Source organism: Moschus berezovskii, chromosome 6, assembly GCF_049115385.1.
Source record: "Moschus berezovskii isolate FMDL1 chromosome 6, NW_MosBer_1.0, whole genome shotgun sequence".
In the NCBI taxonomy this organism is placed as follows: Eukaryota; Metazoa; Chordata; class Mammalia; order Artiodactyla; family Moschidae; genus Moschus; species Moschus berezovskii.
Window position 1 is genome coordinate 123,466,686 of NC_142465.1, and position 16,069 is coordinate 123,482,754.

General features: G+C 62.4%; 1 protein-coding gene and 1 long non-coding RNA gene across 8 annotated transcripts; one reads left to right on the forward strand and one right to left on the reverse strand.

The window, feature by feature from the left end:
• Positions 1-2,929: 2,929 nt before the first annotated feature.
• On the reverse strand, positions 2,930-13,548 carry DENND6B (DENN domain containing 6B). 7 transcript variants are annotated; one of them, XM_055395568.2, is made up of 20 exons: positions 13,252-13,541; positions 8,038-8,076; positions 7,925-7,967; positions 7,352-7,464; positions 6,875-6,955; positions 6,213-6,318; positions 6,016-6,095; positions 5,880-5,942; positions 5,568-5,623; positions 4,930-5,052; positions 4,752-4,847; positions 4,560-4,654; positions 4,375-4,440; positions 4,176-4,240; positions 4,003-4,092; positions 3,880-3,933; positions 3,634-3,743; positions 3,426-3,528; positions 3,261-3,335; positions 2,930-3,179 (listed from the first exon to the last, which is right to left on the reverse strand). In XM_055395568.2, exons 1-20 carry the CDS (start codon positions 13,417-13,419, stop codon positions 3,057-3,059), a joined length of 1,749 nt encoding a protein of 582 aa, XP_055251543.2. In that variant the 5' UTR covers positions 13,420-13,541; the 3' UTR covers positions 2,930-3,056. The 7 variants fall into 7 exon arrangements, 5 of the variants coding, with proteins under 5 accessions (XP_055251543.2, XP_055251542.2, XP_055251541.2 ...); XM_055395567.2 differs by having other exon boundaries at positions 3,880-4,092; positions 6,213-6,273; positions 13,252-13,543; XM_055395566.2 differs by having other exon boundaries at positions 3,880-4,092; positions 13,252-13,543.
• On the forward strand, positions 9,409-10,862 carry LOC148777755 (uncharacterized). The gene is made up of 3 exons (XR_016037742.1): positions 9,409-9,840; positions 9,964-10,003; positions 10,339-10,862. It is a non-coding gene; the product is annotated as an uncharacterized LOC148777755 (long non-coding RNA).
• Positions 13,549-16,069: the final 2,521 nt, after the last annotated feature.

The window sequence follows — 16,069 nt, forward strand, 5'->3', positions numbered from 1 at the left end:
GGGAAGGGGGGAGGGAGGGAGGGGGAGGGGAGGGCCGGGCGGGGGAGGGGAGAGGGGAGGGCCGCCGGGCGGGGCGCTCCCCGCGCGCCCCCGGGCGCCCAGCGGCTTCAGTGGGTGGACTCCGCGTGGCACCTGGGAGGTTCGGCCTGATTCAGGCTCAGCCTCGCTGCCCGAGGAGCCCAAATCTGGGCTCTGGAGGAGACTGTCTGCCACATCGAGACCCCCGGCACCCCACCCCTCAGACTGAGTAACAGATTGGGAACAGGCTGGTCACACCGGTCCTTTGCGGGGCTGGGGCCTGTTGGGCCTTGTCGTGCACCTCCTGGGGGAAGAGGGGTCCTTGGCTTCCAGCCACCCTCCTCCCCAGCTTGCAAACAGGACCTATCGACCTTCCTGTGCTCGGGGGTGGGTGGCTAGACGTGGCCCCTCCCTGGGGAGTCCAGTTCCGGACAAGAGCTTGCCCCACTTTTGGCCACTCCGGGCCCATGTGCCCTCATCCTGATGCCCCTAGCCGCTCCCCACCCAACTTGAGCAGAGGTTGGGACCCCCTCCCCCACCAGGAGGTCAGCTCTCCCAGGCCCTCCCGCTCCCTCATGGACACTCTCTGGTCACAAGCCCTGGTGTGGTGAGCGGCTGCTGGGGACCTAGAGTAGTGTGAGGCCATTTCCCAGCCCTAACCCTAACTCCCACACCGGGATCCCCCTCCCTTTCTGGGGGAGCTGCCATCCAGCTTCCCCTTCCCTGCAGGCAGCCTGCTTCCTCCACCCTGGGACCTTCGTCCAGTGCTCAAAACCCCCCACTAGGATTAAGCTGTTGGAGAGGGTCGCACATGACTTCTTTCTGCGACATGCTCCCAACCAGCAAGGCCACACCCTCACCCTTTCAGCCCTGAACCATCCACACCCCACCAATAGAGCCCTCAAGTTACCAGAATCTCATAGGGATGCCAACTTTTCACCCAAAGAGGAAGTTGAAAGACAAGCATGTGTCACAAAAAGACACTTTAATACCAAAGATGTGGGAAAGCCCTCATCCCAGACTAAAAGCGAGGCTTTAAATAGCGTGCAGGAAGCTTGGGGGTGACGACTGTCCTTCCTGCCCCTGGATCAGCCCACTGTCGTCCCACGCCCATCCCTGGCCACCACTCCAGACCCACACAACCTCCCAAAGCAGGAGGCCTCCCACACTGGCTGACCACAGAGCCTCCATGGACCACTGCTTCCTGCCCATCCAGGCCCTGCTGTGCACAGGGCTCTGGTCGGTGGTGTGTCAGTCTCTTTTGACCCTCCTGACCTTTCCTCTCTCCTCACCGTCTGTCCCCAGCCCTGTTGAGGGACAGAGGCTTAGCCCAGCCAGGGCTGACCTGATCCTGCGAGAGAACCAGGAAGCTTCGGGGGTGGGGGGAGGATGGAGCTGGCAGGACCGCATGCCAGGCTGTGCTGTGCCCAGAGGCTGCCAGCATTGGGGTCTGCCCTGGGCAGCGATGCCCACCCTGCCAGGGTGCGGCCCTCTTCCGCACCCCCACCAAGGGGACAAGCTGCTGTGAGGGGCAGTGGCACGGACTCAAGCGGTGCTGGAGGGAGGGCGCCGGCATCTAGGGGCATCTGGCGGTGCCCGCAGGGACTGCTGGAGGCAGAAGTCTGAGGGGTCAAGGACACCCCGGCGCCCCCTTGCAGCCCAGGAGGACCATGGGCAAGGCTGCCCTCCAGCACATGCCATCACCTTCTGAAAGCAGAGGGAGGAGACGGGGCAGCGTGCCACCGTGATGGTGGGGCACCCCGCGCCTGGCAGCCCTGGCCCAGAGTGGGCGGGCTGAGGGGGGATCCATGAGGTCCCCCTCTCTCGAAGGCCTCACTCTCCTCCGCCTGCGGCCACATGCCAGGCCACCAGAGGCAGCGCTCAGGGTGGACAAGCCGACACTGGCGGTTCCAAGACCAATGCTGCTGCCATCTGGGGGCACCGCCCCCCCTCCCCCGTGCTGGGGAGCTGTGGTGGTGCAGCCCGGCCTGGGGGGTAGGGGGGCTCCAGAGGAGACAGGAGGCCCCCCGCTTGCACCCGGGCCTCCCTCTGAGGCCCATGGGGCCTCTCAGCTGCAGCCTCTGGGGCCATTTCGCTGGGACCTCCCGAAGGCTTGCGGCTCTGGGTCCAAGCCTCACCCTGCCCCTCCCCACCTCCGGCTGACCAAGTTTCCCTCTGGTACAGCTGACAGCACTGTCTGGGCCTGGGTGCAGTGCTCCACGGTGTCCCACGGGGGCGTGGGTCGCTTCAGGGAGCCTTTCACTCCTTGCCAAGGCGCCTGGGGCCCTGAAACTCTGGAGGCTGGGGAGGGCTCTAGCTGCAGGGGCCGGGTCCGGCTAGAGTCTAAGACTCTCTTCTGCCTGGAGAGGCAGATGGGACACACGAGGGGCCACTGGAGTGCCCGTGAGCTGGGGCAGAGCAGGGCAGAGCGGCTAGAGGGGTGCCCAGCGGGGTGACCCTCGAGTGGAACAGAAACAGGGCCCTGGACCCGCCTGGCAAGCCCCCCAGGCCTGGCAGAAGCCCTGTCAACCACAGGGCAGCACTCCTCTGGGCGAAGCAGCTTCTCCCCTCCCAGGCAAGGACTGGAACCAAGATTCCCCTCCAGGCAAGAAGGGGGATGGGGTGGGGCGCCTGTGTGAGGGAGGCGTCTGCCTGGCAGCCACCTCTTTCTGTCTCTGTCCTGAGCTGGGCACCAGGGTGGGTCTGAAGGACGCATCAAAGGCAATGCCTGGGCCTGCAGGGTGCGGGCAGATGGGCATCTAGGGGGGTGGCCTTCCTTGGCCCAGATCAGACCAGTGAGGGCTCACAGCGTGCCACCCCTACCCGCCTAAGACCTCGGAGCGGGCATGTGGGGCCCAGGGAGAGGCTCGGCTTGGCAAGCACACAAGCCGCCAACAGTCAGGGTCCAGGCTACGGTTTCAAATGCCATCTTTACTGCTGGACGACGGTAGTGCCAGGTGGGGGGCAGCAGGGAGCTTGTTGGGGGGGAGGAGGAAAGCAACTCGGCCAGACTCTGGCCGCGGCCCATGGGCACTGTCCTAGGGAGGGCACAGGACGGCCTGCAGGTCCTGGGGCAGGGAGCCGATGGCCGTGTCGATGTACAGCCGTGCCCGCTTCAGTGTCGCCTCCTTCACGGGCAGCTGGTGGCCCTGTGCCCGAACCTACAGGGACAGTGGGGCTCAGGGTCAGGCAGCCTGCACATTTGGCTGGCCGAGGGCGGGCAGGGCCGCGCGGCATCTCACCAGCCTCTCCCGAAGTTTCAGGATCAGATCCACGACCTCCACCTCGGACTTGTCCTTCATCCAGATCTCGATGTTCTGCGCGGACAATGGGCTGTCTGTCTCCAAGGCCCCCCCAGCTCTGGAGGCGGCCTCCCCTCCAAACCCCTTCCCTCAGCTCCCCCTCACCGCCTCACAGATGGCCTCGAGGTGAAGGGCCTCAAGCTTCTGGGTCATCTCCCTGTGCCGCTGCCGGTACCACCCGTCAAAATGGGGGGACTTGAAAAACCGCCTGTCGGGGCAGGGGGGCAGCGGCTGTGGGCTCCCGTGGGCTGATGGGTAGGTGCGCACCCCCACCGGCCGTGGGAGCCCTGGACCCCGCCGACGGGCCGCCCACCTGTAAAGGCCCAGCCAGTCGCCCTTGAGGACACAGGTAAGCTGGGGCCCTGTGCGCTCCAGGCTGCGCAGGAAGTCATCCTGGCGGAATGGGCGGATCTGGGGAGGAGTCTGTGAAAGCGGCAGCCAGTGAGCTGGAGGACCAGCCTCACAGGGGCACGCCTGGGTAGCTCAGGAGTCTCCCCGGGGCACTTCCCAGGCATACCCCTGGCCTCGACTGAGGACCCCCAGCCCCCTGGGACCACACCTTCCAGGGCACGATGCCCTTCTGCAGCGGCATGAGGCTGGCCATATAGTGCTCCTGGGGGCAGGAGGGCAGTGAGTCTGGGTCACAGCCTGACCCCGCCCCCCCACCCCGAGCTGGCCTCACCAGAGGGATGATGAAGCTCTGAGTGAGCTCCAGGAGGTGCCGCCTCAGCACCGCCGTCTGCACATCCGACGGCCGCTTCTTCTGCAGGCCCTGGGGATGGGGGTCGCCAGGGCTAAGCCAAAGCACCAGGCCCAGGACGCCCTCCCACTGGGAGCACCCCACCCCCACGGTACCTTCAGCAGCCGTCTGAGCAGGGTCTTGTCTCGGTGGAGGTGTGCCGTGTATGCGGTGTAGAGGCCTGGGGGTGGCAGAGGTCCACGCGCTCGGTTCTAGTGTGAGGGCACGCCCTCTGGCTGTGCCAGCCCCACTGCCCGCCCCCGCCCGCCCCCAAGGCCTGCCTCTGGGTCCCGGGAGGAAAAGAGGAACACGGACCTGGCTTGGTGTCCAGGGTCTTCAGCCTCGAGGGCTTTTTCAGTTTGACCTGCTTGGGAAGGTCCCCTACGAGACACACCGCACGGCCAGGCCTCAGGGCCTCAGCTCTGTCTCTGCAGGCTCAGACCCCACAAGGCCCCACGCACGTCCCCAGGGGCCCTGGGTGGAGGCCGGGACAGCCTCACCTGACATCTTGGGCTCCCCAACTCGGAGAATGTGGGGCCAGTGCTGGAGTGTTTTGATAAAGAAAGGGTTTGTGACTCCCAGGACCACGTTTGGTCTAGAGAGAGAAAGAAAGAGGGAGGGAAGGAGGCGAGGCAGGGGGGGCAGGGGGCAGGGGGGCGGGGGCAGGGGGCAGGGCTGAGGTCGGCGCTTACGGGGCCTGCGTGCGCGTGGTGAACTCCTTGAACTCGCTGTCGTGGATGGTGAAGTAGGGGCGGTAATCGCAGCAGAACTTGAGAGGCCGCAGGCAGCTGTGGGGGTGGGGGCCCTCGCGGCAGTGAGCACGCGGGGCCGGCCCTGGGCCCCCGCCCCCCGCGCGGCTGCCCAGCCCACCTGGTCAGCGCCAGGACCATCTCTGAGGACACTGCGGGCGAGGGCGCCAGGACCAGCAGGGGCTCCCCAAGGAGCATCAGCTCCCACAGCAGCTGGACGTGGGCCAGCACGGACCGGAAGCATCTGGGGGGGCAGGGGGACAGCAGGGGTGTCGGTGGGGCGGGGGGGCTCCTCAGCCCCGACTACCTGCCCCCACAGGTCCAGGCAGGCCCAGCTCCGAGTGGACGCCAGACTCACACCAGAGGGAAACGGTGGAGAGATGTGGGAACCTGCTGAGGGCGCGTCCAGGCCGCCCCTGTGGCCCCCAGGCCGGAGGCCAGTATCCCTGGCTCCCGCTGGACACAACGGGTCTCCAAAGGTGGGGTCCCCCGCCGATCCCTCAGGGAGCATGGCCTCCCCCCACGGCACCTCCCAGCACCGTCGCTGCCGGCCCTGTGTGGCCTGCCCACGGCGCTCGGATCCTCCAGGTGCAGACCCTGGGCACCGGGCTCCCCGTCTGCCCAAGTCTCCCTCTCAGAACTGGCCGGGGGGCCAACTCCTGACAGGCAGTGCTCCTGGTAGCCCCACCTGGGTGGGCCTGAACCTCGGGGGCTCACTCACCGTCTGCGGGGGGGGAGGTGGGGGCACGCAGGGCTCACCTGAACAGGTCCAGCTCATGGACGCTGGGGAGGACCACCGGAGCTGGCAGCAGGGTCTGCAAGGGGTGAGAGCCAGGCTGAGACCGAGGCGGCTGCCCCAGAGCGCCAAGCAGCCCCCAGCTCCCGAGAGGAGTTCTCGGGATACATCCCTGCTCATGGCTCCCGGTGCCCAGCGCACAGGAGCGGGCACGGCCACCCCACCCCCCACTGGGTCATGGGCTTTGTCTGGGGTCTGGCCGGCCCCAAGACCTCAGCAAGGGAGCTGGGAAGCCCAAGTATGGGGCAGGGTTGAGGCAGGGGTGGGGGTCCCACCTCGTGGCTGCTCTGCTCCGGAGGCCCGGGCTCAGGCGTGTCCGCTCTCGATGGGATATGCACCTGCGGACCAAGGGGCAGCTGCGGTGGGAGGGCCACATGCACAGGGGCCCCCGAGCCGGCCGCCAGCCCCCACCTGGAGGACGACTCCCATGACGGGCAGGCTCAGGGTCTGCCCCGGCGCGGGCACCGGCCACTGGTCGATCTCATTGCAGACTGTGGATATAGGAGGCCGGCATCAGAGGTTGGGCCTGGAGGAAACTGCCCAGCGGAGCCACCAGGAGCTACAGCCGGGTGGACACAGCAGCCCCACCATGCCTGCTGGCTGCTCACCTGCTTCCAGGCAGGGCGCCAGCTTGTCGAAGAACTCAGGGGCCACCAGGCCCAGCAGCGCCTGGAACAGCCGGACGAAGGGCAGGCGGGACAGCAGCACCAGCGACTGCAGGGCCCCCAGGGCTGGTGAGACGCCGCCCCAGCCCCCAGGGACCCCGCAGGGACCCCCGGGGCCCAGCTCTCCAGGGCTGCCTGGGGCAGGGCGTTCCACCGGCTATCTAGGACGGCTGTCCCAGGAACAGCCTGACAAGGAACTTCAGGTCACCAGAAAACCACCACCGCAGCAGAGCGAGCTGGAGCCCAGGCCTTCGGGAAAGGCACGTGGCCAGGATTCTGGGAGGGTCTCCCCGGGATTCAAGCACCTTCTGCTCTGGTGCCTGAGCTGAAGACTGAAGTCTCAGAGACTGTGATGAGGCGCCCCACTCACATCCCAGTGCGGGGAGGGCAGGGAGCCTGGCCCGGACAAGGCTGCCAGCCGGGCTGGGCGAGGCAGGGCCTCCACAGAGCCCACACCCCGGCCTGGGGGTGGTGGGCTCAGCCCGGCGCCAAGTGCCCAGGGCTGCAAAGGAGGGTGTGCTCCTCGAGGCTCCAGACCCCAAGGCCGTCAGTCCCTGCTGACGGCGGCTGCCCCCAGCTCCCAGTGGAGCCACCCCGGGGCTTACCTTCTGGAAGTAGCCCCGCTTCACGGAGCTGTCCTTCACCTGCCTGAAGTACACGTAGCCAAAGTAGTGTGCAGGCTCCCTCTAGAAGGAGGGATATCAGCCAGCCTGTGCCGCCTGCCCACGCTCCCTGCTGCCCCCGCAGACCCCCCACCCAGGCCACGGCAGGCTCTCCCCAGCCCCCAGCTGGCCTGGGAACCTCGGGTCTGGGAACCTCTCCAGGGACATCTCTGCAGACCCAGGCAGCAGTTCGGGGCTCACCCTGAGCCCTGCCCTGGTGCACATAAGTGCCCAGGACCAGCTCCAGGGACACCGGCAGGGCCTCAGAAGGACTGGCCAGCCCCCGCTTGAGGCTGAGGCGCCAGGCTCAGCCTGTGGCAGTCGGAGACCCCGCCGGCTGGGGGACAGGCCAGGCGGCCCAAAGAGGCAGTTCCCGGCCTGAAAGCGGCCTGCGGTGGAGGGGAGGGGGCAGTCGCTCACCTGCAGAGACGTGGGGGCCCCACTGTCGCTGCGCTTCTCACCCGCGTGCCCGGGGCGCCTCTGCCCTCCACACTGACGGATGCGAAAGCTGAACTGCGTGTCCCCGAGGCAGCCTGGGGAAGAGAAGGCCTGTCACGCTGGGTCCAGCTGGAGTCTCTCCTGCCAGCCCCCGGGGGTCGGGGGGGGAGTCCTGGGCCCCTGTATCTCCCAATAGAGGCTCCTGTGCCCTGACTCCTGTACCTCGGGATTTAAACTCAGCACACGGACACGCACAGACAGCCCCGCAGCATGGGCACCGAGGAAGCCCGCTGGGGCGTGGCAGGACCTCTGTGTGGCCTGGCTGAGCCTGCCTGGGATGGAAAATGGGCTGGCCGCACCTGCGAGCCCCGGGGACGGGCGGAGGCCAGGATCCAGTGGCCCCTCTGCTCACAGGAGCCGGGGAGCCTGGCGGCCGCACAGGACTCAAAACATCTCCCCAGAGGGAAGTGGAGCCAGGGCTCCAGGCAGTGAGGGCCAGGCCGGTCCCAGAGTGACGCCCAGGGCAGGGCAGGGAGGGGCGGCGGGGTGGCCTACCTGAGTGGGAGTCGGGAAAGGACAGGTAGCAGATGCTGCTTTTCTGAAACACAGAAACCCGGTGAGGGTCTGCTCCCCAGGCGAGGTCTGCTCCCGAGAGGGCTGGGACCCACCTCCTTGTCCGTGAGCTGGAAGTCGCTGGGGTACACCAGCTGCGGGGGACACAGACCGCTTGGTGGCACGGGCTGAGCCGGCTCGGTGCTGTGCTGCACTCCCTCCACCTCCTCTGACTCCTTGCTGACCCTCCCCTCTCCTGGGCTCCATACCCCCCCCCGCCAGTGCCCCGGCCCCTGCAGCACGGGGCCACTCCAGGCCCCTGTCCTTCCTGTTTCTTGGCCGGTACACCCTGACCGAGCTCGACTCCCTGCCCACAGCCTCACCCTCATGGCCGCTTGCTCAGACCGGCCTCTCTGTCTCCATGGACCAACCGCCTGTCCCGGAGACGCCCCCTGACTTGGAGGGGGGCAGGCCCTGTTGGCCTCCACGCCTGTCCCGCCCACCCAGAAGGGCTTGGCTGCACCCTTCCCTCGATGCCTTCTCACCCAGGCAGCCAGCCTTCTCGTCCCGGCTTCACTAGGTGGTGCCTGATGCTGGCACCCTTGCCTCTGAGCATCTTCACTCCAACCCCCGCTAGTCAGGGGTCCGGGAGCTTCCAGCCTGCTCCCGGTTTGGAACATGACCTGTGGCGTACCCAAGCCCCAGGAGTGTCCAGGGAGCACGACCAGCCGGCCAGGCTCTATCTGGGAGATGGGCCGCGCTTGAGGGGAGCCAAGCACGTTGACGTCTGCCTGTCCGGCCAGCAGCCCTGTGCTCAGGCAGCGGGTCTGAATGGATCTTGTGGGACAGGAAAAATGGCAGGCAGCCCCCAGAGCGCTGCTGTGCCCTGGGCGTCGCCGCTGCCCTGGCCTGTGCTCAGAGTAGCAGGCTGGCTCTCCCAGTGGCCGCCTGCGGTGGACCAGGGGCTGAGGGGGCCAGTATGCGTGGCCCCCTTCTCAGTCTGTGCCAAACTCCCAGGCAGAGGAGGACTGGGGTGCCCTGAACCCCAGATGGTGAGTGCTGGGCCCTGGGACTCCCACTGGCGCAATCCTGCAGCTTCCGTCTCTGTCTGCTCTGGGCCTATTGTCTCCTCTGCTGCCACCGAGTGTCCAGAGGGCCGGACTGTGTCCCTGGCACTTCTGCCTCGGAGCCCCTGGCAGGGACTAGACCCTCACCAGGTTCTGTGCCGGCACGTCTCGTTTTACTGCACTTTGCTTTACTGCACTTCACGGGTGTCGTGACTGTTCTCCAGATCAAGGGTTCGTAGCAATTCTATGGGTGCCATTCTCTCACTTCTCACGTCCTCATAACTTCCACAGTATCTCAGACTGTTCATCACTGCATTTGTTTCAGGGGCCTGTGATCTACGTATCTGACATTACTGTTGCAAAAAGATGACTCACTGAAGGCTCAGATGACAGTGGTTTTTAGCAGGAAAGCATTTTGAAACAAAAGCACATACGCTGTCTTTTAGATGCAGTGCTATTTCTTGCACGCGTATTAGACCACAGTCTAGTGTGGTAGCAGTGTTAGTCGCTCAGTCGTGTCTGACTCTCTGTGACCCCATGGACTGTGGTCCGCCAGGCTCCTCTGTTCATGGAATCTCCAGGCAAGAATACTGGAGTGGGTAGCATTTCCCTTCTCCAGGCGATCTTCCTAACCCAGGGATTGAACCCGGGTCTCCTGCATTGCAGGCGGACTCTTTACCGTCTGAGCCACCAGGGAAGCTAATGTAGCCATAACTTTTATATGTGCAGGGAAGCCAGGAAATCTGTGTGACTGGCTTTACTATAGTGGCCTGGAACTGAACCCCCAACAACTCTGAAGGGCCTATATTCATGGAGAGTGTGAAAACATGTCTCTAAAGGACAGTGGAACAGGTGGGTCACGTAGAAATCACACGGAGACATCAGCTAAGACGGCGCCAAGAAGGAAGGGCCAAGAGGAGGGAGGCTGTTGCTGTTGCTGCTCAGTCGCTAAGTTGACTCTTTGTGACCCTACAGACTGTAGCCCGCCAGGCTCCTCTGTTCATGGAATCTCCAGGTAAGAATACTGGAGTGGGTTGCCATTTCCTCCTTCAGGGGCTCTTCCCAACCCAGGGATTGAACCTGCACCTTCTGCTTGGCAGGCAGATTCTTTACCACTGAACCTCCTGGGAAGAGGTGAGAGGGGAGTTGGCCAAACACTTATATGTCTGTGGGACAGGCCCAGAGAAGTACCTGGAGACAGGGCCCAGAGAGGCAGGAGCCACAGGGCCACGCAGGCCAGGCCCCTGCGTGTCTGCTGAGAAGGGGAGAGGAAAGGCAGGTGCCTGGCGGCCGAGGCAGGGCACACCAGGCTCTCAGTGCTGAGGTCAGGGGTCTGAATCTGGTCTGCAGGCACAGGAGTCTTCCAGCGTCTGAGCAGGCTTGCAGCCCTGCCCAGAGCTCCGCGCTCAGAGTTCAGGAGCTGGGAGCAGAGGCCAGAGGGAAGGCCACGCCTGAGCGAGGGGAGAAACAGGGCAGGCCCACAGAGGTGGGTAGAGGGCACGGAGCCTGCCGCACAGTGAGCCATGTCGCCTGGAGCCACGGGGTCTCATCCTTCGCACCCGAGCCTCAGGGCTCAGGGGCGGTGCTGCCATAGCCCAGGCATCCAGAGGAAGATAGACATGGGAGCTTTGCCTTGCCGGAGGAGGTGCCTCTAGGAAAGTGCTTCCCCATGTGCAGCGTGCATGCCCTAGGCTCCCCGAGCTGAGGCTGCCTTTTCCAGGCTCTCCTTGCCACACGTGCAGCATCGCTTCCCGAGGCTTCGACGCAGGACACCAGGGGCACTGACTGAAGCTGACGTGGGCGTCTTCATGACACGGGGCTTTCTCTAGCTGCCTTCCAGTTGGCCGGATGTTAAAAGGGGTGTAAAACTATCAAATAATGCCGTTCTCCTCACTAAACTTGTTTCTGAAAATATGGTTGTTTTGCTGAGAATATTAATAGCTATATTAATATAAATGGTATCTCGTTTCAAAATGGATTAACATGCATTTTTAATTTTTCAGTTTTAATGTTTAGTGTAGAGAACGTTGATAGATGCGACCCACATAAAAAGCCCCTTGGGCCCTCAGTAGTTTTGAAGATGGAAAGAGTCATAAGGCTGTGCAGTGCAGAAGCTGGGGCCAGCCAGGGGTATGCGGACACCCACTAGAGCCAGGACCCTCTAGGCCCCTGGCCTTGGTTCACTGCACAGGCTTCGTGGTTGGCAGGGCTGCAGAGAAGAGCGCTGCCAAGGCCCACGGCAGCAGAGCTGGGCCCTCTGCTCAGCTTGGAGCACAGCCCTGCCTGCCCTCCCTGCATGTCTGACCCCTGCCTGCCTGCAGGCTCCAGAGTACCCGTGTGGGTGGGACACCACATACATCCTGTGTGCTCTGGGGGGGGCAGGTCCTGAACCACTGACTCTGCGTCTCTAGCCCGGGACGTGACCTCCTGGTGGGCAGGTCCCGGCATCGCACCCAGCTCTGCGTCCTCATGTCCAGCACCAGGACTGTGGAGCCTGGCTGGTGGCAGTCGCTTGATACTGGATTTATTGAGTGACCGAATGGCTGGCTCCTTGCCTTTGCTTTTGCTGGCTTCTGGGGGTAGGGGTTACTTGAAACAGCCCCCCTCCCAGGTCTGGATGCCTCCTTCTCATCCTCCAAGATCTGACCAAGCGCCATTCCTTCCTCTGAGCTGCGTCTGCCCATGGAAGTCTCCGTGACCCACGAGCGCCTGGAGGGCAGTTCCTCGGTCTTCCATCCTGCCCCAGCGCCAAGCACAGTGCCAGAGCCTCTGTGGTGCTCAGTCAGGCCAAGCCCAGAATAAACCAACAAGTGCAGAGCAGGTGCTCCATGAGTGATTGTGGATTCAGTTGAAATGACCCCTGATCCTCCCCACAATCTCCAGGGGAGAGAAGAAAGACAAGATGCAAATCAGTGACCACCGGGGGGCTGCCCTACCTGATCCCCGCACAGATGCATGACCCCCCCCCCAACACCCCAGAGTTATACAGCCTCAGCAAAGCTCGGAAGCTCAGCACATGGAGCCTTTAACTGTTCTTGCTTGAACGGTTAAGTTCTAGAAAATCATACACCAGAATGCCTCAAGGAACAGTAGACTCCCTTCCCTTGTGATTTTATTGGGAACAATTTGGGCACCAGCACAGCAGGAAAACGGACTCTGCGATACTGGGCAAATTACCTGGCCTCTCTGGTCTCAGGTCCCTGCATCAAGTTAGCCTGGTGCGCCAATAGGGGACAGGTGTTGTGAATGGGGTCCCCACAGTGAGCTGGACAGTGCCAGCCCTCTGCCCATTAGGACCTGAGCTTCCCACAGCCTCGTGGAGTTCAGCAAGGCCTTGGAAAACAGTCCCTCACCCTGTCGCTGGCTTTCCCATGACGGCTGACCAGGCTCACCACAGCCAACTGCAGTCACGGGATGCGCCACCTCCTGGGTTCTCAGAAAGCTGCCTCAGACAGCGTGCTGAAGCCTACCTCCTAAGCCTCCCCTGCCCTGGTCAGCTCCACGGTTTGTGTCATTGCCTTCAGGGCACAGAGGAGACCATCCCGCCAGGCCTGCTCAACTACAGAAGGCCTTCCTCCCCGAGTCTGTCACGTTGTCATCTACATCCATGTGGGTGGGGGTGGGAAAGAATCTCGCAGGCAGGGGGAATTCCCTAGGCTGGGTGGGCTGGGTGCACTGAAAGATGACACCCGGCGCTGGATGTGACCCACCAGGGGTCTGGTTCAGGTTCTGAGTGAACAAGGAGGAGTCCAAAGGTTTAAGCAAGAGACCACAGATATTGGACTTGAGGTTGACGAATCTGGAGCCTTGCCGCAGGTGGAGCTGTCAGCCTTGCATCCTCCCGGGATGTGGGATGGAGGGAGGGGAGACGTCGAGGGTGACCCCTGGGATTCTGGCTGGAATAACTGAAGGGAGAAGGTATCACAGTGTGGGAAAGGCGGGGGGGGGGGTGTGTGTGTGAAGGGGAGACAGGCTTTTCCTCGGGAGAAATCAAGTGTGCCACTTTGGGGATCAGAAGTGCAGGGCTCCCCTCGCCTGCATCCCGATGGGAGGTCTTGGCAACTTCACATTTTCCCCTCTGCTTGGGGGGCGTGTTTCAGGAGGGGACCAGTGGAGGGTTCCAGAGGGGGAAGAACCGGAGGATATCTCACGGGCAGTGGGATTCCCAGGCCCCTCGGCAACGCCTGAGCCGCATCCGCCTCCAGCGACAGCGCGGGACCCGCCCTCCGCGGCCAACCCGGCCCCGGCCCGCGGCCCCCTCACCTCCAGCGCCTGGCCCAGCTCCAGGTCGAAGGTGACCACGCACACGCACTCCAGCCAGGCCGAGAAGCGTGCCCAGGGCGTCCCCGGGGCCCGCGTCCCGGAGGACGGCGCGCCGAGGCGGCCGCGAGCCCGCTGCGGCCCGGCGCCGGCCCCGGCCCCCTGGTCCATAGCCGCGGCTACGGGCACCGCCCGGCGTTGCCCGGGGAACGGCCCGAGGCGTGGCCGAGGGACCCTGCCGGCGGCAGCAGCCCGGGCGCGTCCGCACCGCGCGGCGGAGCAGTCGAGCGACCGTCGCGGGCCAGAACGGCCCAGGCGCGATCTCGCGCGCCCCTGGCGACCGGAGGAGCGCCGTGCGGCGGACAGGCTCTGAGACCACCAGCGAGACGCGCCCGCGCGGGCCAGAGCGGCCCGAGCCTGGAGGCGGGACTTCCGGCGGGAGGAGTGATCGGGGAAGCCGAGCCGGGGCGCGGTCGCGGCCCCGGGGGGCACGGCGTGTCCCCGCCTGATTGAGCCGGGCGCGCGCCCTGCCGGGCCGGGCTTCGTCGTTACCGACCTCCCACTCTCCCGGATTTCCTAGTCTCCCTCGAGTTTTGGCCCCGTGGTCGCCTCCTGGGGTGCGACCTCAGAGGCACTTCTGCTTCCTCTAGCCCGGGTAGCGGGTGCTGGGAGACCCCCGCCAGTGCCCTCCTCGCCTCTTGGGTCCACCGCTCTTCCAGATATTTCTGGGCCCCTGTTGGACAGCCTTGCGTACTGTCTCAGACCCGTCTGTCCAAACCGAACTCTGTGTATAACGCATAACTCCAGCCAGCAGTGCCGTTTTATTTTCGGCTGCGTCGGGGAAGTGTGGCTGGGGGCAGATGGCAAGCTCCCTCTTCCGCTACGGCATCGCCAGCCCTTGCCCCTCAATATGTGCCCCAGAGTCTCATCCCCCCACCCCCATCACACAGAGGATCATGGAAGGGCGATTTTGGCGCTGAGACAGTAATTTAACTGACACCCTATATATATATATATTTTTTTTTTTTTAAGGAAAGCTATGCAGTTAGCCTGGGATAGACTAGGTCGGAGTAACAACTCCCAAGGCTTCAGTAGGTTTTTCACTGTCCATAGAACAATGGGAGAATCAGGTGGCTCTTGACTTACCTCTGGAACACATGGGCTCTTACGGCACTGGCAGTGGAAAAGAGATTAGTGGAGACTTGCTAGCTATTAATGGCCTTGGCCTACAAGTGATCAGAGAAGATCCCTTGGAGAAAGAAATGACAGCCCACTCCAGCATTCTTGCCTGGCAAATCCTGTGGATAGAGGAGCCATGGCAGGCTCGAGTCCATGGGGCTGCAAAAGACTTGGACACAGCTTAGAGACTAGACAACAACAACAGCAAGTGATATAACACTTCTGCCTGGAGTCCATGGGCCAAAATGAGTCAAAAGGCAATGTGATTAGGGAATCAGAAAGAGAAACGTAGTTGCCACACTGCTGGCTTTGAAGATGGAGGAAGGGACCATGAACCAAGGAATGCAGGCAGCCTCCAGAAGCTAGAACAGGCAAGGAATGATTCTCCCCTCGAGCCTCCAGAAGGAATGCAGTTCTGTTGACGCCTTGATTTAAGCCGCATAAGACGCAATTCAGATTTCTGATTTGCAGAACTGTGTGCATTGTTTTACATTTGTCGTAATTTGTTACAACAGCCCTATAGCTTCCCAGCTGGTGCCAGTGGTCAAACAAACAAAAGAACCCAATTGCCAGTGCAGGAGACATAAGAGACTTGGGTCTGATCCCTGGATCGGGAAGATCCCCTGGAGAAGGGCATGGCAACCCACCCCTGTATTCTTGGCTGGAGAATCCCATGGACAGAGGAACCTGGTGGGCTACAGTCCATAGGGTCGCAAAGAGTCAGACAGGACTGAAGCGACTTAGCAGGCATGAAGGAAACTACTACATACAATATGCAGCCTTTCTGTTTGGCTTCTTGCCTTCAGTTCAGTTCAGTTGCTCAGTCGTGTCCGACTCTTTGCAACCCCATGGACCGCAGCATGCCAGGCCTCCCTGTCCATCACCAACTCCCAAAGTTTACCCAAACTTATGTCCATCGAGTCGGTGATGCCATCCAGCCATCTCATCCTCTGTCATACCCTTCTCCTCTGCCTTCAACCTTTCCCAGCACCAGGGTCTTTTCAAACAAGTCAGCTGTTCGCATCAGGTGGCCAAAGTATTGGAATTTCAGCTTCAGTCCTTCCAATGAACACCCAGGACTGATCTCCCTTAAGATGGACTGGCTGGATCACCTTGCAGTCCAAGGGACTCGCAGGAGCCTTCTCCAAAACCACAGTTCAAAAGCATCAATTCTTCGGCGCTCAGCTTTCTTTATGGTCCAACTCTCACATCCATACATGACCACTGGAAAAACCATAGCCTTGACTAGATGGACCTTTGTTGGCAAAGTAACGTCTTTGCTTTTTAACATGCTGTCTAGGCTAGGCATAGCTTAGCATAGTATTTTTGAAGTTCATTCATGTTGTTCTGAATATCAGTAATTTGTTCCCTTCTATGACTAGTAGTTCGTTGTCTGGATACATGACATTTTCATAATCCACTCTCAGTGGAGTTATTTAAAGAAATTTCAGTGGAAGTTGGAGCCAGGATAGCTAGAACGCTCCAGTCGGGAGCATTCCCATGCTCACAGTTCATCATCAGTTATCAGAAACAGGAAGACAGGTGTCTCTACTTTTTCTCTAACAGGAAGCAGAAAACTTCCCTCCACCCAAGGACATCCACGCCAATCAAAGACTGCCACAGCCCAACCTTTGGGAAGCCT

What these genes read in the sequence shown, in the direction of transcription:
- DENND6B (XM_055395566.2), bottom strand. Translation starts at nt 13,419, where the DNA reads ATGGACCAGGGGGCCGGGGCCGGCGCCGGGCCGCAGCGGGCTCGCGGC. An exon ending in CTTTCCCGACTCCCACTCAG is followed by an intron (nt 7,465 to 7,924) that starts GTAGGCCACCCC and finishes TCTCTTCCCCAG; the next exon opens with GCTGCCTCGGGGACACGCAG. An exon ending in ACCACGCGCACGCAGGCCCC is followed by an intron (nt 4,655 to 4,751) that starts GTAAGCGCCGAC and finishes TTCTCTCTCTAG; the next exon opens with ACCAAACGTGGTCCTGGGAG.